General features: G+C 43.8%; 1 protein-coding gene across 2 annotated transcripts in view; it reads right to left on the bottom strand.

Annotated features, from left to right (window-relative positions):
* SVIL (supervillin) overlaps window positions 1-22,749 on the bottom strand; it is a 227,816-nt gene that overhangs the window by 20,409 nt on the left and 184,658 nt on the right. The window contains exons 21-32 of one of the 2 annotated variants that reach the window (XM_077268476.1): window positions 18,842-19,014; window positions 18,572-18,727; window positions 14,833-14,969; window positions 14,020-14,167; window positions 13,659-13,804; window positions 12,449-12,624; window positions 10,895-11,042; window positions 8,057-8,333; window positions 2,215-2,363; window positions 1,946-2,051; window positions 1,502-1,709; window positions 137-270 (exon numbers count right to left, since the gene is read on the bottom strand). In XM_077268476.1, the coding sequence (XP_077124591.1) occupies window positions 137-270; window positions 1,502-1,709; window positions 1,946-2,051; window positions 2,215-2,363; window positions 8,057-8,333; window positions 10,895-11,042; window positions 12,449-12,624; window positions 13,659-13,804; window positions 14,020-14,167; window positions 14,833-14,969; window positions 18,572-18,727; window positions 18,842-19,014 (1,958 nt within the window). Of the gene's footprint in view, window positions 1-136; window positions 271-1,501; window positions 1,710-1,945; window positions 2,052-2,214; window positions 2,364-8,056; window positions 8,334-10,870; window positions 11,043-12,448; window positions 12,625-13,658; window positions 13,805-14,019; window positions 14,168-14,832; window positions 14,970-18,571; window positions 18,728-18,841; window positions 19,015-22,749 lie in introns of both variants that reach the window. The other variant, XM_077268475.1, reaches the window with a different exon arrangement.

Raw genomic sequence — 22,749 nt, 5'->3', positions numbered from 1 at the left:
AGTGGGAACGTATACAAAAGGATGGATCACAGTGTACGACTGGAGGCGGCATAGCGGGAACGTATACAAAAGGATGGATCACAGTGTACGGCTGGAGGCGGCATAGTGGGAACATATTCTATATATATAGGATTACCTTGCAGCATGCAGTCGTATGCTTTACGATCTCTCCTGCCAAGTGCGTCCCAGAATCCTAGGGGTTCAGAGCCCTCGTCACATTCATATATCGTCACTTTGCTGCTGCTATGCAACCCGGCTTCTAATGGACATCTGTAGGGACAAAGTAATGATATTATGGGATGGCAGCATGAACTGCAAGAAATACAACCAGTCATATCGTGGTGTATGAACAAAATGTCTATTTTTTAACAGTACTGATCATATCGGGTCTCTAAGACCGGCGAGTCTTGACCATACATTTTTCGGCAATTAATGAGGATCCCATTACCTGCACCCTCATTAATACCATCCTATATATTTCTGTTGGTTTTTTGGATATGTGCACACAGCCTTTTTGCTGAGTTTTTGAAGCAGAAACACTTGAGAAGAATTTACAGAATTTCCACTCAAAAAAAGTCTTATTGCAAACAAAGTCCAAATAATATTTTTAATTACCGTACTTCTTTTACTTACATAGCACCATCCTATACCACAGAACTGTCCAACAGCGCCTCGTCTGTCCAAGGCTGGTGTCTGGTACTGCATTTAAAGGGTTTGTTTGTTTTAAAACTATGTGACTGCGGACTTGTGAATCCTCACATCACGTGCACTGTGCTCTGTCAGTATTCTCCAGCGTCAGCTCCTGGAGCGGGGGGTCATGTGTGTGCGAGTCTAGTCAGAATGTGGCAGGGAGAATATATATCGCACACTCACACACATTGCCGCCCGCTACATGTAGTTTTAGACCGGTAAAGTGACTATGACTGGGATGCAATACTACACAAAACCTGTGGAGAGATGTGGCGCTGTCTATAAAACTGCAGCCAAGTTACTCGGGTCCAGTACAGCACTTCTAAGTCATCTTCTGTACATGGTTTTATGTATTTATAAAGGAGAGCTGGAAACTGCAAATAGTTAAGAAAATGTAATAAATTCCTTAATTTGTAAAAGGCAAAAAAAACAAAAACAAAAAAAAACCCCTAAATCCGGCTGTGATCTCATTAACTCCTATGGCTTCTCCAACACAATACAAGCACTGGTGAGCTAAGGTGCAGCGGCGGGGCCAGGGCGGTGCAGCGGCGGGGCCAGGGCGGTGCAGCGGCGGGGCCAGGGCGGTGCAGCGGCGGGGCCAGGGCGGTGCAGCGGCGGGGCCAGGGCGGTGCAGCGGCGGGGCCAGGGCGGTGCAGCGGCGGGGCCAGGGCGGTGCAGCGGCGGGGCCAGGGCGGTGCAGCGGCGGGGCCAGGGCGGTGCAGCGGCGGGGCCAGGGCGGTGCAGCGGCGGGGCCAGGGCGGTGCAGCGGCGGGGCCAGGGCGGTGTAGAATTTTCCCGCACCCATACTCACTCTTCCTTGATTCTGTTGGTGGCCGTCCTCCCTACTTCCTTGGTGTGGCTTTGCGCTTTGCAGCCATGCCAGAGGTAAATGACGGCGTTATTCACATTGAGCAGTATCATGGACGTCCTGGACCGGAGACTGCTGCAGTGACAGGCCACCTCAATCAGATTGCCCTCCATGGGAACCTCTCCCCGAACACAATACAGTCTCCAGTCACCTGTAGGGGAACAGAGGAGGAAATTACCATACTAAATAGGGCAAAGGAAAAAAACTGCGGCTCCCTGGTATCTACAACAGAAATCATCTAAGCAGGAGACTACTTCGATGCAGGAGCAAAACGATATTGTCCTCCCTGCTCCGATATAATATGCCTGGTGACGATTACCAGAAACCGCATGTAAAACGTTATATTAAACAAGCAGCAGAACATTTTCTATAATAATCAGGACGTACTTTGGGTGTTTTCCTCTTCCTCTTCTCGTCTCCCCGCATGCACAATCATACCCCCTTCAAAACACTGGAGGAAACACGGTGGCTCCTTCCCCTGAAGAACTTGGACCTGGAAGATTAAAGAATCTTAGTTTTGCAAAACTTACGTGGTTATCTGGAAGCTGGACTTCTGCGGCAGGCACGGACCACGCTGGTGCAATAACACCAATATCACACAGGAAGGAAAGTGATAAGAGTAATCCTAAGTTCTAAGTCATTGGGCAGCCACTTGCCTGTGCTCCTCGCTCCTCATCCAGCTCGATTGTCATTAACGCCGACGTGCCCTTTTCACTGACGGGTGAATGCCGACCCTGCCAGAAGAAGTACGCGCACTTTTCTTTGCCTGCCACTCTTACATGTTCTGTCTTCTGCCGCTGCCCAACTATACAACAGAGGAAAAGAAAAAGGCTGAAAAGAATACAAAAATCATGGAATTTGTGCAATTTAGAAGGTGAAAACTTTGTACTTCCATCCCAATTTTTAGAATTTGCAAATTTAAAGGCTATTGCCATCTTCATACAGCATTTTACAATTTATATCTAGAAATAATCTACATAAAACGTGGAGTCATTGTATACATTACTGATCCTGTACTGATCCAGAGTTACATCCTGTATTATACCCCAGAGCTGCACTCACTATTCTGCTGGTGGAGTCACTGTGTACATATATTACTGATCCCGAGTTACATCCTGAATTATACCCCAGAGCTGCACTCACTATTCTGCTGGTGCAGTCACTGTGTACATACATTACTCATCCTGTACTGATTCGGAGTTATATCCTGTATTATACTCCAGAGCTGCACTCACTATTCTGCTGGTGCAGTCACTGTGTACATACATTACTGATCCGGAGTTACATCCTGTATTATACCCCAGAGCTGCACTCACTATTCTGCTGGTGCAGTCACTGTGTACATACATTACTGACCCTGAGTCACATCCTGTATTATACTCCAGAGCTGCACTCACTATTCTGCTGGTGCAGTCACTGTGTACATACATTACTGACCCTGAGTCACATCCTGTATTATACTCCAGAGCTGCACTCACTATTCTGCTGGTGCAGTCACTGTGTACATACATTACTCATCCTGTACTGATTCGGAGTTATATCCTGTATTATACTCCAGAGCTGCACTCACTATTCTGCTGGTGCAGTCACTGTGTACATACATTACTGATTCGGAGTTACATCCTGTATTATACCCCAGAGCTGCACTCACTATTCTGCTGGTGCAGTCACTGTGTACATACATTACTGACCCTGAGTCACATCCTGTATTATACTCCAGAGCTGCACTCACTATTCTGCTGGTGCAGTCACTGTGTACATACATTACTGATCCTGAGTCACATCCTGTATTATACTCCAGAGCTGCACTCACTATTCTGCTGGTGCAGTCACTGTGTACATACATTACTGATCCTGAGTCACATCCTGTATTATACTCCAGAGCTGCACTCCCTATTCTGCTGGTGCAGTCACTGTGTACATACATTACTGATCCTGAGTTACATCCTGTATTATACCCCAGAGCTGCACTCACTATTCTGCTAGTGCAGTCACTGTGTACATACATTACTCATCCTGTACTGATCCGGAGTTACCTCCTGTATTATACTCCAGAGCTGCACTCACTATTCTGCTGGTGCAGTCACTGTGTACATACATTACTGATCCTGAGTTACCTCCTGTATTATACCCCAAAGCTGCACTTACTATTCTGCTGGTGCAGTCACTGTGTACATACATTACTGATCCTGAGTTACCTCCTGTATTATACCCCAGAGCTGCACTCACTATTCTGCTGGTGCAGTCACTGTGTACATACATTACTGATCCTGAGTTATATCTTGTATAATCCTCCAGAGCTGCACTCACTATTCTGCTGGTGGAGTTACTGTGTACATACAGTATGTAACTCAGGATCTGTACAGGACGAGTAATGTATGTAAACAGTTACCACCAGCAGAATAGTGAGTGCAGCCCTGGAATATAATACCTTACATTATTCATCCTGTATTATATATACTCCAGAGCTGCTTTTCATTCTATTGGCGGAGTCACTGCGTACATTACTTATCGTCCAGAGTCAGCCTGTATTATACTCCAGAGCTTCATTTACAATTCTGCAGACTTTACATCTGAAGCACAAAATAATTGAAAGCTCGAGTTTCTCTATCACTTGCTGCAAAAGTCACCTTAGAGTTTAGTTCTGCTTTTGCCATTAAGCTTTTCCTGCAGTTTCAGTGACAACCAACAGAATTGCGCATGCAGCTCTGGAGTAGAATACAGTCTGTGACTGAAGAGCAGTAAGAAATAAATTATATAAATTTACAAAGTGACCGCAGTTTTCATGCACATAAATCTCGAATAAGTTGTAAAATGTCCTTAAAGACCAAAATGAGCTCCACTGCACTACAGTAGAACTTCCCCTTTAATAGTCAGCGGAGGACAGTAATCCTGCTGGTGGTTCTCACAATGGGTTTGTAACGTTTAGCGGATAATCGAGAAATGAATGTTCTGGATCAACATCACTAAGAATCAAAGCCAATTAGTGAAAGGAAGGAACTGTGAGCCATTCATTACAAGGAGGAGATTACACATTACAAGAGGTTGTGCAGCGTCCGGGAGGCAGGGATATAATACCGGGCATTGTACTGCTCTACCCCGAACGTCATGCATTCGTGGGCGCAGAGATCCATATACTGATCACCCACCGACAATCCCTCTGACATGATGAAGGCCACAAACATTAGGCTTCCATATAAAAAGGTTGTCGACCTTTGAGGAGAATTTATTCATTTAAAAAAAAAAAAAAAAATTAAATTGCACGCATTTCGGCCTAAAAAGTTATTTTTGCATTGGATTTCATTAAAAAAAAAAAAAAAGCATCATCTGGCTTTTACAGGTTCTTTATTTCCCTGCCTATTCACTGTTGGTGTGGTTTGTGGTCATAAATCAGTCAAGAAAATCTTGGAAAAAGTGGCAGGAGAATGTGTAAGTCTCATCCGATTGTCAGAATGAGCTCACCGACAGAATCTCAGTAGACTCATTCTACAGTTCGCAATAGACAATGCAACACAGAGGCTTTAGAAGACAAACTATGCAAAAAAAAAAACCAAAGAAAACTCCAAAAATGATTTTTAAGCCTTTCACAAATTGCAGGAGTTTTGGACCTTGGCGTCCTTGAAGACCGGTCCTGTCTTGTAGACCGATCCCTGGACACAGATCTTGTCTTCTCTACGTGCCCTCCAGTCTGCTCTCAGAGGGATCCCTGGACACAGATCTTGTCCTCCGGTCCAGTCTTGGAGACCGATCCCTGGACACAGATCTTGTCCTCCGGTCCAGTCTTGGAGACCGACCCCTGGACACAGATCTTGTCCTCCGGTCCAGTCTTGGAGACCGACCCCTGGACACAGATCTTGTCCTCCGGTCCAGTCTTGGAGACCGACCCCTGGACACAGATCTTGTCCTCCGGTCCAGTCTTGGAGATTGACCCCTGGACACAGATCTTGTCCTATCTTCATGCCCTTCAGTCCTCTCTTGGTGGAAGGTACCTTGACTCAGATATTGTCCTCTCTACGTGCCCTCCAGTCTGCTCTCAGAGGGATCCCTGGATACAGATCTGGTCCTCCCTTGCACAGGGACTCTCTGATGTCATCAGTAAGAAGCCACTGTTTTCCACACTTAAAAGTGAACCTGTCAGCACAGAATGACTGTCCAAACAAAGACACCACTTGGTGCTTCATGGTGCAGCCCATCAGTTATATACACTTTCCATCTGCTTGTCTTCCAGCAATCTGCACCCCCTCTTTGATTGATAGCTCTGACTTCATAGACCCAGAAAAAGGGGAGATATATTTAAACCAAGCAGTGGGAAGGTGTATATAAAGGTTTGGCCCCGCCATGAAGCATCGAGCACATGTGTTTGGTTTGAGCAGTAATTCTGTGCTTACAAGAGTCCCTTTAAATCTTCCCAAGAGTGGATTCAGTGGCTTCTACAACATGTGTCAAGACTCAAAAAAAAAAAAAAAAAAAGTAGGACATTAATTTATAGGTTGACCATCTGCAATGGGTGGCAATAGCTTTTTCTGTCTTGGAGGAGAGCTAATTTGCATACCTTTTTGCCCAGGTAACATCCAGTGTACAAGTTTCCATACATCCAAAGCGGTCTCCACAGGTGCTCCCTATTCTCTATCTCAGTGCTCCCCGATTAGTAGCAAAGCTGCATTTTGGGTTTTTAAACATTAAAGATTTTTTCAGTTTCCTGTCACTATACAGGGTCTGTCTGTTAGTGTGACGCACTGATCTCCTTGATGGCACAGTGTGCACAAACACAGAACCATCAAGGTAAGCACAAAAATTAAAGGGCTTGTGACACAGCGATTATGTAATTATAACGTCATCTTGTGTGAGGTGGATGGAAATGGGCCTAGTACTGCTGATAAAGCTTAAAGAGGGAAAAAAAAAAGAAAAAAAGTATGTCGTAAAGTAATTATAGTTCCACGTCATCTTCTCAGGATCAGATGCCCTTTGTGCATGACAGGCCTTAGTGATCGGGATGTTATCAGAGACCACTGCAGTGAGCGTTGGAGTTACGGCGAATTGTACTGGTGAGTATAGATTTCTTATTTCATTACATTCCATGGCTTTGGCTAAAGTCTGACCTTTTAAGGTCGTGAAAACAATGACTGTTCAAACCAAGCACAGTGGCTCGGTGCACCCTTAGTGTGGCCACGCAGTTCGGCACATCTCCCCACTTACCGTATATACTCTAGTATAAGCCGACCCCCCCTAATTTTGCCACAAAAAACTGGGAAAACTTAATGACTCGAGTATAAGCCTAGGGCGGTAAATGTCAAAAGTAAAAATAGATACCAATAAAAGTAAAATTAATTGAGACATCAGTAGGTTAAGTGTTTTTGAATCCATATTGAATCAGGAGCCCCATATAATGCTCCATAAAGTTTGATGGGCCCATTAGATGCTCCATATTAAAATATGCCCCATATAATCCTGCATAAAGGGTAATAAGGGCCCCATAAGATGCTCCATAGAGATATTTGCCCTATATAGTGCTGCACAAAAGTTATGGCCCCATAAGATGCTCTATACAGACACTTGCCCCATATAATGCTGCACAAACGTTATGGCCCCATAAGATCATCCATACAGTCACTGCCCCTTATAGTGCTGCACAATCGTTATGGCCCCATACAGATGATCCGTACAGTCACTGCCCCATATGCTTTTGCTGCGATAAAAAAAAAAAAAAATCACATACCTCGCCTCTCTTTGCTCAGGACCCCCGGCACTTTCAATATTTACCTGCTCCTCGTGCAGTTCCGTCTTCAGCACTGACGTTCAGCAGAGGGCGCGCACTGACTACGTCACCGCGCCCTCTGACCTGAGCGTCACAGCCAGAGGACGCTGATGACGGAGCTGCACCGGAACGAGGGGAGGTAAATATCGCGCAGCGCTGTATACTCACCTACTGCTGGCAATGTGCAGTCCCTGCTTCTTCCAGCGCTGCATCTTCTTCCTGTATTGAGCGGTCACAGTTACCGCTCATTACCGAAATGAATATGCGGCTCCACCCCTATGGGAGGTGGAGCCGCATATTCATTACGGTAATGAGCGGTAACTGTGACCGCTCAGTACAGGAAAAATATGCAGCGCTGGAAGAAGCAGGGACGTGCAGGGACCGCGCCAGCAGTAGGTGAGTATAATTAGATAGCCCCCGCCCCCCCTCCCCTGCCAACCCCCGGGTATGACGCGAGTATAAGCCGAGAGGGGGACTTTTAGCCCCCAAAAAATGGGCTGAAAATCTCTGCTTATACTCGAGTATATACGGTACTTGTTTTCCCATCTATTTCCTCTCTTTACTGACAGCTGTAGAGCCAGAGCTCTCAATCAAGGAGGAAAAGTTTGCACACAGTTAGAAAACAAGTAGATGAGAGAAGGCGTACAGAACTCATTGGTAACACCAAGGATTTACCGAGTGCCTGTGCTTGGTTTGAACAGTCATTCAGTGTTAACAGTGTGAAAGTCTCAGACTATGCTTACCTGTTGTGCTCAGCATGTATTTCCATTTCACCACATACGCATCTCCCTCGTGGAACTGACCGATGCTCTGTTTCGGGAGCCTGCTGTAGTCAAATTCCAGAATATGCCAGACATCCACAGACACCGTAGTAATTTCACACTGTCTCCCATCATCTCCTTCTATCTGCCCGTAGCCTCGGCAGACATTAAATCCATCCAAGACCGTTCCCACAGCTGCCTGAGAGACCGGGACCATCAACATTACGTCGTAGCCCTTCACATCTTCTTGCGTCTCGACCTGTCGTGGTGGATGGATATTAAAGACATTTATTAGGTTTTCTTCATACTTCCGGGATAGTCATTAATACGAGATTTCAATCTTATATGGAACAATCCTTCCCACATCATCCAGGTAACGTGGGCTATTGATTAGGATTAAGACCATACAGCTCGGAGAACCGTAATACAGTTCACATATAATCTACACGGTATAGCAATATAATGTGGTTGTGAAGTCAACGATTTTGTACAGATCCAGAGATGAATCATGGCTTCTATCACATTCTCAGTCACAGCAGAAAACACCAAGGTTACTTACCGGTAGCCGGTTTTTCCGGAACCCATGACAGCACACCTGGGAATATACAGGTTCTGTCATGTGTGAAAGGAAAAACACCAACGTTACTTACAAGTAGCCGGATTTTCCAGAACCCATGACAGCACACCTGGGAATATAATGGTGCAGTCATGGGTAAAAGGAAAACACCAAGGTTACTTACCAGTAGCCGGATTTTCCAGAACCCATGACAGCACTCGTATATTCCCAGGTGTGCTGTCATGGGTGAAGGGAAAATACCATCAATTCTCCTATATTTACTGCTTGTTCAGTACTTGCACAGAGCTGCATCATGAAAACTGCAGGCTTGCTACAAGTCACTGGACAGTGGTCAAGGTGGCTCAGTAGTTAGTTAGCACTGTTGCCCTGGAGTCCTGGTGTTTGAACCCAAGGGAAACATGTGCAAGGAGTTAGTATGTCCTCCATGTGTTTTTCCTGCATTCCCTCCAGTTTATCTGTGTTCCTCTCTCACTCCAGAAATATACTAGGAAGTTAACTGGCTTCCTACGAAACTGACCCCTGTGTATGATAAGTGATATAGATTGCGAGTCCCAAGGGAGAAAAAAGGACTGATGTGAAAGGGGACAATCTGTACAGCACTATGGAATATGTTGCCACTATACAAGCAATGGGAAATGATTCATTAAAAACTCTAAAAGGCAGCCATATTTCTGAATACCGCTCTACACAGTAACAGGCTTTAATCCCAACTCTGAGCAAAACAAAGATTCACTTAAAGGGAATCTGTCAGTAGGGCCAAACCTCCTGATTGTCTATATGGGTATGTAGGTCATAGGAATCTGAATAACATGATACCTTAATTATCTTTATAATATATTATAAATGAAAGGTGGAGTTACCAGTGTGAGACATGTAGATCAGGAGAGCAGACTGCCAGTCATTACATGGCTCACAGTGGTAACTGTCCCTTTCATTTACAATGAGCTCTGGAGGCAGATTCTCAGGGAGGTCTATGTTCGGCTAATAGATCTTAACAGCTCATTTACATGTTAAGATAAATCTCTTAAGGCATCAGATCTCCGATATCAAGGTATTATTTTATTCAACTTTCTATGACCTGTATGGCCATAGAGACGGCTTAGCAGGATTGATCCTTCTGACATGTTCCCTTTAAGGTTGCAGTTGCACCCTACCCACTATCAGCAACACTTTGTCCTTTCATGTACATAATCTGTTACAGAAATCTTGCAATTTTCACCCGTGCCATTAGGTTAATACTACAGTCACACTTCGTTTTCTGTACTGAAGACTTTTCAGAAGTTTCATCACCACAGACATGACTTGTAACTAGTGAGGAGCGAACGTGCTCGGATAAGGTGTTATCTGAGCATGCTTGGGTGCTGAGTGTCTACGGTGTGCTCAAATAATATGTCCCAGCGGCTGCTCGACAGCCGTAACACATGCAGGAACTGCCTGTTAGGTAATCCCTGCATGTGTTGTGGATGTCTAACAGCCGTGAGACATGCAACCGCGGGGACTTGAACATAATATTCAAGCACACCAAAGACACTCTGTTAGTACACGAGCATGCTCAGATAACACCTCATCCGAGCACGTTCACTCATCACTGCTTGCAACACCTCTATATAAAACCAATTTCTAATAGGTGAAGTCACAGCTCCCCTCCCCCTCCCTGCTTTCACAGTGACCTTTGCCCAGATCAGAGCATGCCAACACAGCTCTCCTGGACAAGTCAATGAGTCTGAGCCAGTTTATAGCCGTCTATGTCCAGGTAGATGCTGATAAGAACATCAAAATAGAAGTCTAGTATTAAGCCAAGTAGTCCCAATGAAAATCTACAAGGCACCTGATGACTTTTTTTTATATAGATTGTAACCGTAAAAACTAACAAAAAAGGAAAAAAATATATATTTAACATAAAAGTCTGAGTTACAACAGGTCAATTTTGGCTGACATATTACCTTTAAATAAGCAGACAAAAAAAATAAAATAAAAATCTTGTCGTCATCAGCACACCCTACTTATGTAAACACACAATGGTCCATCGCTTGTAATAGAACCTGAATGAGAAGGGCCGCGAAACAAACCATCAAATTTCCCCCTCCCCAAAAAAACACCAAAACTTCCAAAATAAATGCAAGTAAATGAGCGATCTCATTGATAGACACTCAAAATTGCCAATTTCTCTGCCACGGACAAATATTCCCTGCTACAAACCCCGGAGTTAAGTGCTATACATGATATAAATCTAGCGCTTTTGCCTTTTGCTTTGGGGGTTCCTCACACAAAGTCTTCTCATTGGCTTTCTTCATTTCTGTCCAGTCCAGGAACTTTTCTTTAAACAATATGGTTTCATTGTGTTCAGTAAGTCGACCAAATATCGCCCAGTCCGGACGTCCATGTCCTTTCCTGAAGAACAGAATGATGAAAGTTAGGCTGCGCTATTAACCCCTGGAGCTTTTTTTGTTTTTGGGTTTTCGTTTTTCGCTCCCCTCATTGCCAGAGCCATAACTTTTTTATTTTTCCATCAATATGTGAGGGCTTATTTTTTGCGGGACGAGTTGCACTTTTGAACAACATCATTGGTTTTACCATGTCGTGTACTAGAAAAGGGGAAAAAAATTCCTAGTGTGGTGAAATTGCAAAAAAAAGTGCAATCCCACACTTGTTTTTTGTTTGGCTTTTTTGCTAGGTTCACTAAATGCTAAAACTGACCTGCCAATAGGATTCTCCAGGTCATTTCGAGTTCATAGACACCAAACATGTCTGGGTTATTTGTTATCTAAGTGGTGAGAAAAATTCAAAACAATGCTTAAAAAAAAAAAATAAAAAAAAAAATTGCGCAACTTTCCGAGACCCGTAGCATTTCATTTTTCATGATCTTGGATTCGGTGAGGGCTTATTTTTTGCGCACCAAGCTGACGTTTTTAATGATACCATTTTGGTGCAGATACGTTGTTTTGATTGCTCGTATTGCATTTTAATGCAATGTCACGGCGACAAAAAAAAAAAAGTAATTCTGGCGTTTTAACTTTTTCTTGCTAAGCCGTTTAGCGATCATGTTAATCCTTTTTTTTATTGATAGATCGGGCGATTCTGAATGCGGCAATACCAAATATGTGTAGGTTTGATTTTTTTTATTGTTTTATTTTGAATGGGGTGAAAGGGGGGTGATTTGAACTTTTATATTTTTTTTTTATATTTTTAAAAACTTTTTTTTACTTTTGCCATGCTTCAATAGTCTCCATGGGAGGCTAGAAGCTGCCACAACTCAATCAGCTCTGCTACATAGAGGCGATGCTCAGATCGCTCCTATGTAGCTGAATTGCAGACTTGCTATGAGCACCGACCACTCACAGCAATCCGGCATCAGCAACCATCGAGGTCTTAAGGAGACCTCTGGTTCTCATCCCGTCGCACTGATGAACCCCCGATCATGTGACGGGGATTACCAATGCGAGCATTTCCGTCCGGATGCGCTTGTTAAATGCCCCTGTAGAGTTTGACAGCGGCATTTAACTAGTTAATAGGCACGGGCGGATTGCGATTCCACCAACGCCTATTGCGGGCACATGTCAGCTGTTCAAAACAACTGACATATCCCGGCTTTGAGGTGGGCTCAGTGCCGGAGCCCACATCAAAGCGGGGGAAACTGCCAATGGCGTAATAGTACGTCCGATGGCAGTAAGGGGTTAAAGAACAACCTCCACATTTACACGCAGGGTGCATTAAAGCCGCCATATCCTGTATGTCACCCTGATAATGGCGCAGCAAGATTATGCAACTTGCAAAAACTGCATCTATTTCTATCTTACCTTGGTATAAGAGAATTGCATTCTCCGGGATCTAGAGGATTAATATCGCAGTTCTCATAGTCAAAGATGCCATTCCAGAGGTGCTTTGCTAGCTGGAATGCCACTTTCCTTTGTGCCAGAGTCACCTCTTTGCCATGCCACACGTACACCTCGCTGCCAAAATCAAATACCAGCACCTGCAAAATAAATAAATAAAATAAAGTACGAGAATATATATATATATATATATATATATATATATATATATATATATATATATATATATATATATATATATATATATATATATATATATATATACATACATACATACATATATATATATATATATATATATACATACATACATATATAATCTGGTTGGCAATAAAGAGTATTTTGTCATCATGGACATTAGTTTTTACCTCCAATTCACAGTCATCATAGAAAAATAATGGTCAAGGGACCTTGGTGTAGATGTAACGTCCTCCCTTGTTTTCTTCCCATGCTCGGTTTGCAGAGTGACCCTCACGGCACCCATGAGTGTATTTGATTGGGCGAGTCCCAACTTGGTCCCTTCCATAATACATGCGTTTATATACACATCCAGCCTCCAGGGCGAAGGGTGGAGAGGACAAGTTCACCAGAGAAGGCTCAATACCCACTAACTATCCATCACAGGTGGTGCATGTCCCCACCAACCTCTTGTGGACCTCCTCGTGCACCATGCTGTGGATGGAGCCAGATGGCGGTCAGTCCCGGGGATGTACACTTATATTCTTGTGGGACAATCTGACCATGTACATAGCACAGCTACATACATCGTGCTCAGAACGGATACAAGAAAAACAGTCAACAAGGCTGTGACCCTAGATGGAGAAGAATCGCATATGGATGGATGACGTTTTGGATATGTACCCCTTATAAAAACCACATGATGAGCCACCAGCTAGTTTTTACAAGGGGTACACATCCGAAAACCAGCTCCTATAAAGGAAACCAGCTCCTATATAATCAATTAATGAACGTTATTGTCTTTATTCATCTGTGACTCTTGACCTGTAGTCACACGTGCCTCACAGCCACAGAAGATGAGCACCTAGGCTAGTGCTGACTGGTATCAGCCAACAAGTATAACCCCGAGTCAGACGTCCTGTTCTATGACCAGCGCTGCCTTTTTATTACAGCAATTTTTTTTTTTTTTAATATGTACTACATAGGGGTCACTCACCTCTTTAGATTGCAGAAGAGAACACTTGGGGACTTTACCCCAAAATTCATCATCTGGGACTAATTTATCATCCACGAGACGGTAGATACAATTGGTTTCAATGATTGCGTTTTCGTAGCGTTCATCTTCCTCTGGGTTCCCAGCGTCTGCAAATACAGCAACGAAATAAAAAAAAAAATACTCAAAAATTGAAAAGACTACCTTTAAAATGTAAATAAAAAAACGACTCGGGAGAAAATACGGAGAGCGATGCTCCGTCCAGGACTTCTACCCCTTTTCCAGGAATGGCGGCATCAATAAGCCTCTGGCTCTAGAAGTATACACATGTGAACCATAGGCGGCAGCTTTGCATAAGACTTACCCTGATACTCTGACTGTCCGCTCAGAAGTTTCCAGAAGTCGCGGGCGGAGTGTGTGTGGGTGTTTATCCCCTCCTCTATGGTCTGCACGTATGACGCTCTACATCCCAGTTCCCGCTTTGTCTGAATTATGGAAGCCAGTTCTGAAGCCTGGGGATAGATTTATTATATTTAAGAACATAAAGGGGCAAAAAAACTAAATCCTCTCTCTATAAACAGCCATGGCGAACACATCCCATTGTACAAACATGTCTGTCCTCGCATGGACCGGGCTCTTTATTATTATTTTTAATGCTCTCATATGGTCCTCATTATCTCCTCCTTGGCCGTACGGGTCTAGATCAACAACTCATTACATGCAATCCGATGGTAAAATGGAATTATTGTTAAGACAATTTTTTTTTTTTGTGTGGGAATTTCCTGTACAGAATCTACAGGAGGTTGTGGAAGCAAAGACAAGAGAGCATCACTGTGCCGTCTACACTGCAAAAAGGCAAAGTAAATGTGATTTACTGGAAGAAGACGGGAGGGGGGGACAAGAGATCCTGAGCTGGATTAACAAAATGATCCCCCTTCCCATAAATGCAGTTGCAAAGAAACAAAACAAATGCTCAACACCGATGGCATGTAACCTCGGATCCAGAGGATTTCCTGGCTTTGCCGTCAGGCACACTTCAAAGAGTTGGCGCAGCGTCATCCCCAACCAGTAGACGTACGTCAGTCTTCTGGCCTTTCCGATGACAGCATCCTCTTAGTTATTTATTGGTCGCATCACTCTGCAAAGGAACAACATGTCGACATCGCACATCACCAACCTTTGCTTTTTCAATGACGTTTGCAAACTCTCCGACCCACAGGAAGCAATAGTGCGGGGAGATCAACAGGAAACAGTCACCGCTGTTCAGAGAGGACGACCGGGGCTCAACCAACCTGGACTGAACGTGTCTGCGTCCTTAAAACAAAAAAAAGTTTGTATAATTCACAAATCACCACAGTACTGTGTCACTGGTGTAAAATAGGAACAGCCTGTAACCACAATAAGTAAATGGCTAGATGTTCTCCGAGAAAAAAAAAAATTACTCCAAGAAGCTGGCCACCGGGTATCTCCCTCATAACTGCCCATCCACTGCCTGTTGTCAAGTGTAATCAGTCTCTGCTCTCCCATCTATTAACGTACCGACAGGCATAACAAAAGAGGCAGCTTTCATTTCAGAGCAGACAAGCCACCGGACACAGGCTAGAGCAATTTGTGTGAGGAAATGAGGGGAAAAGAAGTTCCAGCTCCAATAATGCTGGTAGAATGCTGATGAAGCGAAACCATTCACAAAAAACATTTTGGATGGCAAGTTACAGAGCATGAAAATTGGAACAGTTCAATTAAAATTCTACAGGCATGGTTATGTAGCATAAGGGCGTCAAGAATGTTTTTCTATAGGTTAAGTGTGAAAGGGCATGTATGCTTTAACCCCTGAATGACAGCCAATATGTATTTTAACTGACCTGCGATATAAGAGAATGGCCTCTCCATACAGGTGACAATCCTGCAGCTGTTGGCTGTCCACTATAGCTGACAACTTGCTGCATCAGCCACGATCAGTGTTTGCACCGTCCAAATCTGTTTAACCCCTTAGATGCTGCTGCCAATAGTGACTACATCATTATAAATGGTTAATAGTGTGTGGGGGCTTCCTCTTTATCCAAACTGGTGCCCTCAGATCATGATTGTGTGGTCCTGATGTTTGCCATGGCAGTTCACGACCAAATATCGGCCTTAGAGTCTGACGGCTGTAGTTATCTGTTCAGAAGTTAGCGGCATTTAGGTGGTAAAACCACATATTTTCATTTCTGTCATGCCACTTTGCATTAATTTCTGAAAAGCATCTGAAGGGTTAATAAACTACCTGACTGCAGTTTTCAATATGTCGGGGGGTGCGGTTTTTAAAATGGTAGAACTTTTTGGGACGTTTTCCAATATATGAGACCCCTAAAGTCACTTCAAACATGAATACATTTTTAAGAAAGTAAATTTTGTAAATTTCCTTGAAAAAATGAAAAACTACTGCTACATTTTTTAAAACTCCTAAAATGCTAACAAACTAAAAGAACATTTTACAAATGGTGCTGATGTAAAGCAGATGTGGGAAATGTTATTTATTAATGTTTTGCTGTGTTATGACTATCTGGATTAAAGAGATAATCATTCAAAGTGTTTAAAATTGCAAATTTTTTATCATTTTTCTCAAATTTCTGATATTTTTTATAAACACAAAACATATAGACCTAAATTCACCATTATCATAAAGTATAATGTGTCATGTAAAAACAATCTCAAAATCACTGGGATTTGTTGAAGCGTTACAGAGTTATTACCACATAAAGTGACACTGGTCAGATTTAAAAAGTTTGGCTCCGTCACTAAGGGGTTAAAGAAAGCATGTATTCCCTATTAAATACGCCATTTCTCTGTTATTCCTCCAACCAAATGTTATTATTCTCGTTTCTTAATATAGTATCTATCTATAGCACCTATATCAAACTCTGGCCCGCAGGGCAAATCACCGATACAGTTGAAAGCAATGATGGAGAAGGAGCATCACCTAACACTCCCCTCTCACATCCTTCCCCTCTGGTTCTAACGTCTCCGTGCAGCGGGCAAGATGGCCTCAGTACAATGCGCCCATTGTACGGAGATGTGCACAGGATCTGAAGACACCATGAAGAGAAAAAAGTAGCGAGGGAACGGGCATATGTAGGGCCCTCATACGGTATAGGTCACGCCACAGGGCCGTCATACTGTATGGATCACGCCGCGAGGCCGTCATACTGTATGGATCATGCCTCGAGGCCGTCATACTGTATGGATCACGCCTCGAGGCCGTCATACTGTATGGATCACGCCGCAGGGCCGTCATACTTTATGGATCACGCCGCAGGGCCGTCATACTGTATAGATCACGCCTCGAGGCCGTCATACTGTATGGATCACGCCTCGAGGCCGTCATACTGTATGGATCACGCCGCAGGGCCGTCATACTTTATGGATCACGCCGCAGGGCCGTCATACTGTATAGATCACGCCGCGAGGCCGTCATACTGTATGGGTCATGCCGCGAGGCCGTCATACTGTATGGATCACGCCTCGAGGCCGTCATACTGTATGGATCACACCACGAGGCCGACATACTGTATGGATCATACCGCGAGGCCGTCATACTGTATGGATCACGCCGTGAGGCCGTCATACTGTATGGGTCATGCCGCGAGGCCGTCATACTGTATGGATCACGCCGCGAGGCCGTCATACTGTATGGATCACGCCTCGAGGCCGTCATACTGTATGGATCACGCCTCGAGGCCGTCATACTGTATGGATCACGCCGCAGGGCCGTCATACTGTATAGATCACGCCGCGAGGCCGTCATACTGTATGGGTCATGCCGCGAGGCCGTCATACTGTATGGCTCACGCCACGGGGCCGTCATACTGTATGGGTCACACTGCGAGGCCGTCATACTGTATGGATCACGCCACAGGGCCGTCATACTGTATAGATCACGCCAAGGGCTGTCATACTGTATGGATTACGTGGAGAGGCCGTCATACTGTATGGATCACGTGGAGAGGCCGTCATACTGTATGGATCACGCCAAGGGCTGTCATACTGTATGGATCACGTGGAGAGGCCGTCATACTGTATGGATCACGCCAAGGGCTGTCATACTGTATGGATCACATGGAGAGGCCGTCATACTGTATGGATCACGCCGTGGTGCCATTACACTGTATGGATCACGCCGTGGGGCCATTATACTGCATGGATCACACCATGGGGCCATTATACTGTATGGATCACGCTGTGGGGCCATTATACTGTATGGTGCACTTTTTGTGGCCATTATACTGTATGGAGGGCTGTATGGGGAGTACAGTTGGAGAATCATACTGTGATGGGATCACTTTTCTTTGTTGGGGGATTAAGAGGGGGTTGGGAGTACAGTAGGGTCATCATACCGTGTGGAGAGTACTGTGGAGGAATTCACCAAATCATACTGTGTTCAGGGTTACTTTTGTTTGAATCTTACTTTATTCTCTATTATTCAAAGTTTGTTATCTTTTGCTGTTCCATATTTATATTCGGCCATTTGGGCCATAAGCATTTTTATTTTATTCCAACATTTTTAATTAATAGATTTTAGAATAAAAGTACTAGTGGGACCACCTCGAAGTTTGTTTCCACATGAAAAAGTTAATCATTCTATTCAATAAGGAAAAATGTCCTCAATTGTAGACATTTTTAATAAATATGAAGGTCAAACAGTGACTTTGTCCAAGCTTTTAATTGTGTCCCTGTGTTTTTGAGTTTACCATCCCTGCTCTATAGGCTGACAGCAATGATTGGACATTGTCAGTCTGTGAGGACAAGTCCCATGAAAATAATGTGTATCTGGATGCACACTCCTCATTTTAGGTGCATCATGAACTGGAGGGATTAGCAGACACCCATGACTTGTGCAGCGCACCCTTTCTCACGTGCACTTGGCTCGGTGACGTTACCTTTGATTTGTATTAGCATAAGCTTCTTGTATGGCACGGCGCTGTTGTTGGAGTGCTGCTCTGTGAAGTTAACGCTGCGTAAACTGACATTGCTGAAATTCTCTTTACTCGCCAGTCCAGCCAACGCCACTTCAGAAAAGTTAGAATTTTTTGACACTAGAATTATAAAAAAGAAAAAAAATTAGTGGATGCGAATTGTGGGGCACAGTAATCACCGGGTACCCCATTTAATGGTTCCGCTTTGGACCAAAAATCATACATGGTACATACTCTTTTCCACCTTCATTCTTTTGGATTCCATGAATGCCACGTTTAGCCGGGTCTCGGTGTACTCTTGCAGGAGGTCGTCGCGGGCGGCAAGCATCTTCAGTGGGTTTCCCGAAGCCTGAACCTTTCTCATGGGTCTCACTGCCCGCTTATGTTCTGCCACAGCAGAGGTTAACCTGGGTTTACAGCAAAAGGTGGTACAAAAAAAAAATAAAAAATTTACACAAATTTGAAAAATATGTGTTTTCAGCAAGAAATACAGGGCTTGTCAGGGGTTGCACCCGCTTTGTAGCTGCACCCTATTGAAGTGAATGGGGCTCGGCAGCAATATCAGGCATAGCCCATAGACAAGTGGCGCTTTTCTTGGAAGAACATAGCCAGGATTTTACGCAATCACAAAACAAGATAAATATCAATCTAAGATAATAAAAATGTGGAAATCTTGCTGACAACCTATGTGAAACTGCAAGGGTGACCCATACAGGTTGTCACATGGCAATATGGCTAAACTGAATTTTTTTTACCAAGTCACTAATTCTTAATTTAAAGAGCTTGAAACCTGAAAAGGACCATAGAGCAGCATTGCCCGAGGACTCTACCCCCGCAACACAGGGACAAATATTATGTCACAATGGATCAGCCCCCCTCCTCCGCCATGTTCCTGGCTTGTCCTGAAATAAAGGACTATGATCCATTTAAGGTAAGGCATGAATTACATGGCTGAACGCAGCCGCCCAGCTGAGAGCATTGAGTACACCGAGCGCCTGTAAACAGCGGAGACGAATGCCCGGGACGTTCCTGCACAGCCCCTATTAGCAGGCAGAAAGCCTCCAGTCCAAACAAGCAATAAAACACGCATGACATTTAATATCCATTAATGCAATCCCTGCTGGCTCGGTACGGACTGCGCACAAATATTAGGAAAGCACAGAAGCTGTATTTATGCTGAGAAACATGCTCCGAACAGATCAGTCCTGACAAAAGTTTTTATAGGGCAATGAGGTTTTTATCCCTAGAGGTTATGTGTACAGGACATGGAAGATTACCTAGCCAATGGAATAAGAAACTGATGGCGCGTCATCGACGGCTCACATACAGCTCGGGCAAAAATTAACAGACCACTGCAAAATGTTCAGTTTGTCTGATTTTTCTCTTTATTTGTATTTTTATTTTGAAAAGGAGAAATGGTCAAAATTAAAAACAAACAGTACTTTCAGACCTCAAATAATGCAAAGAAAACAACTTCATAATCATTTAGAAACAACAATACTAATGTTTTAACTCAGGAAGAGTTCAGAAATCAATATTTTGTGGAATAACCACGATTTTTAATCACAGCTTTCATGCGTCTTGGCATGCTTTCCACCAGTCTTCCACACTGCTCCTGGCGCAAAAATGTAAGCAGTTCTTCTTGGTTTTCTGGCTTGTGACTATCCATCATCCTCGTGATTACATTCCAGAGGTTTTCAATGGGGTTCAGGTCTGGAGATTGGGCTGCCCATGACAGGGTTTTGATGTGGCGGTCTCTTAATTTTTGCCAGAGCTGTAGTTCTGACTTGCGCCGTAGACTTCTGCATCAATCACAAAAAAATTGTTGGACCGCACTCATCGGGGGTAGAGAATATGGGAAAAATTCCTTTATTGGACACAAAGCTACAGTTAGGTCCATATATATTTGGACAGAGACAACATTTTTCTTATTTTGGTTATAGACATTACCACAATGAATTTTAAACAAAACAATTCAGATGCAGTTGAAGTTCAGACTTTCAGCTTTTATTTGAGGGTATCCACATTAAAATTGGATGAAGGGTTAAGGAGTTTCAGCTACTTAACATGTGCCACCCTGTTTTTAAAGGGACCAAAAGTAATTGGACAATTGACTCCAAGGCTATTTCATGGACAGGTGTGGGCAATCCCTTCATTATGTCATTCTCAATTAAGCAGATAAAAGGCCTGGAGTTGATTTGAGGTGTGTTGCTTGCATTTGGAAGGTTTTGCTGTGAAGTAAACATGCGGTCAAAGGAGCTCTCCATGCAGGTGAAACAAGCCATCCTTAAGCTGCGAAAACAGAAAAAACCCATCCGAGAAATTGCTACAATATTAGGAGTGGCAAAATCTACAGTTTGGTACATCCTGAGAAAGAAAGAAAGCACTGGTGAACTCATCAATGCAAAAAGACCTGGGCGCCCACGGAAGACAACAGTGGTGGATGATCGCAGAATACTCTCCATGGTGAAGAGAAACCCCTTCACAACAGCCAACCAAGTGACCAACACTCTCCAGGAGGTCGGCGTATCAATATCCAAATCTACCATAAAGAGAAGACTGCATGAAAGTAAATATAGAGGGTTCACTGCACGGTGCAAGCCACTTATAAGCATCAAGAAGAAAAAGGCGAGACTGGACCTTGCTAAAAAACATCTAAAAAAGCCAGCACAGTTCAGGAAGAACATTCTTTGGACAGATGAAACCAAGATCAACCTCTACCAGAATGATGGAAAGAGAAAAGTATGGCGAAGGCTTGGTACAGCTCATGATCCAAAGCATACCACATCATCTGTAAAACATGGTGGAGGCAGTGTGATGGCTTGGGCATGCATGGCTGCCAGTGGCACTGGGTCACTAGTGTTTATTGATGATGTGACACAGGACAGAAGCAGCCAAATGAATTCTGAGGTCTTCAGAGACATACTGTGTGCTCAGATCCAGCCAAATGCAGCCAAACTGATTGGTCGTCGTTTCATACTACAGATGGACAATGACCCAAAACATAAAGCCAAAGCAACCCAGGAGTTTATTAAAGCAAAGAAGAGGAATATTCTTGAATGGCCAAGTCAGTCACCTGATCTCAACCCAATTGAGCAGCATTTCACTTGTTAAAGACTAAACTTCAGACAGAAAGGCCCACAAACAAACAGCAACTGAAAACCACCGCAGTGAAGGCCTGGCCGAGCATCAAAAAGGAGGAAACACAGCGTCTGGTGATGTCAATGAGTTCAAGACTTCAGGCAGTCATTGCCAGCCAAGGGTTTTCAACCAAGTACTAAAAATGAACATTTTATTTAAAATTATTGAATCTGTCCAATTACTTTTGGTCCCTTTAAAAACAGGGTGGCACATGTTAAGAAGCTGAAACTTCTAAACCCTTCATCCAATTTTAATGTGGATACCCTCAAATGAAAGCTGAAAGTCTGAACTTCAACTGCATCTGAATTGTTTTGTTTAAAATTCATTGTGGTAATGTCTATAACCAAAATTAGAAAAATGTTGTCTCTGTCCAAATATATATGGACCTAACTGTATATTTTGACAGTTCAGGTCTTTCTCGAGCGTATATATGAACGGTCGAAACGTAGCTTTGTTATGTGCACGGAGCATTAAAGGATTTTTTTTCCATGTTTTCTACCCCTGTAGAGTTTGGGACTGTATGTGGATCAGCGGATTCTGGTCTTTTTTGCGGACTGTCACTTACAATTGAAAGTGTGCTGCGGACACATTTTCCAGATTTTTAATTCCAGGATGTTAGAAAAGATTATCTCAAATCACAAAAAGAAGCAATACATTAATGAGTTTTCCAGTGAAAATAAGGCGTCGCTTACCTTGAGGATAGGCAATCACTCATTGACCGGTGGGGGCTGAATGCTGGGATCCAGACCGATCGCCTAAAGGAGGCACTTTTATACCCGTTGCAATGGAGGCACAGTGATGTGCAGGACCACCGCTCCATTCATTCTCTATGGAGCTGCAAGAAAGCCAAAGGCTTGGCAGTCCCAAAGGGAATGGCTAGAGCAGTGGTCCGGCACGTCACTGCGCCTCCACTGTAACAGGGATAAAAGTGTCTTTTTTTAAGCTACGTTCACATTTGCGTTGTTGGGCGCAGCGTCGTCAACGCATGCGTCATGCGCCCC

The sequence above is a fragment of the Ranitomeya variabilis genome, chromosome 6 (assembly GCF_051348905.1).
Source record: "Ranitomeya variabilis isolate aRanVar5 chromosome 6, aRanVar5.hap1, whole genome shotgun sequence".
Taxonomy (NCBI): Eukaryota; Metazoa; Chordata; class Amphibia; order Anura; family Dendrobatidae; genus Ranitomeya; species Ranitomeya variabilis.
The sequence above is the reverse complement of the archived record's forward strand: the minus strand, read 5'-3'. Positions and strand labels throughout refer to the sequence as shown.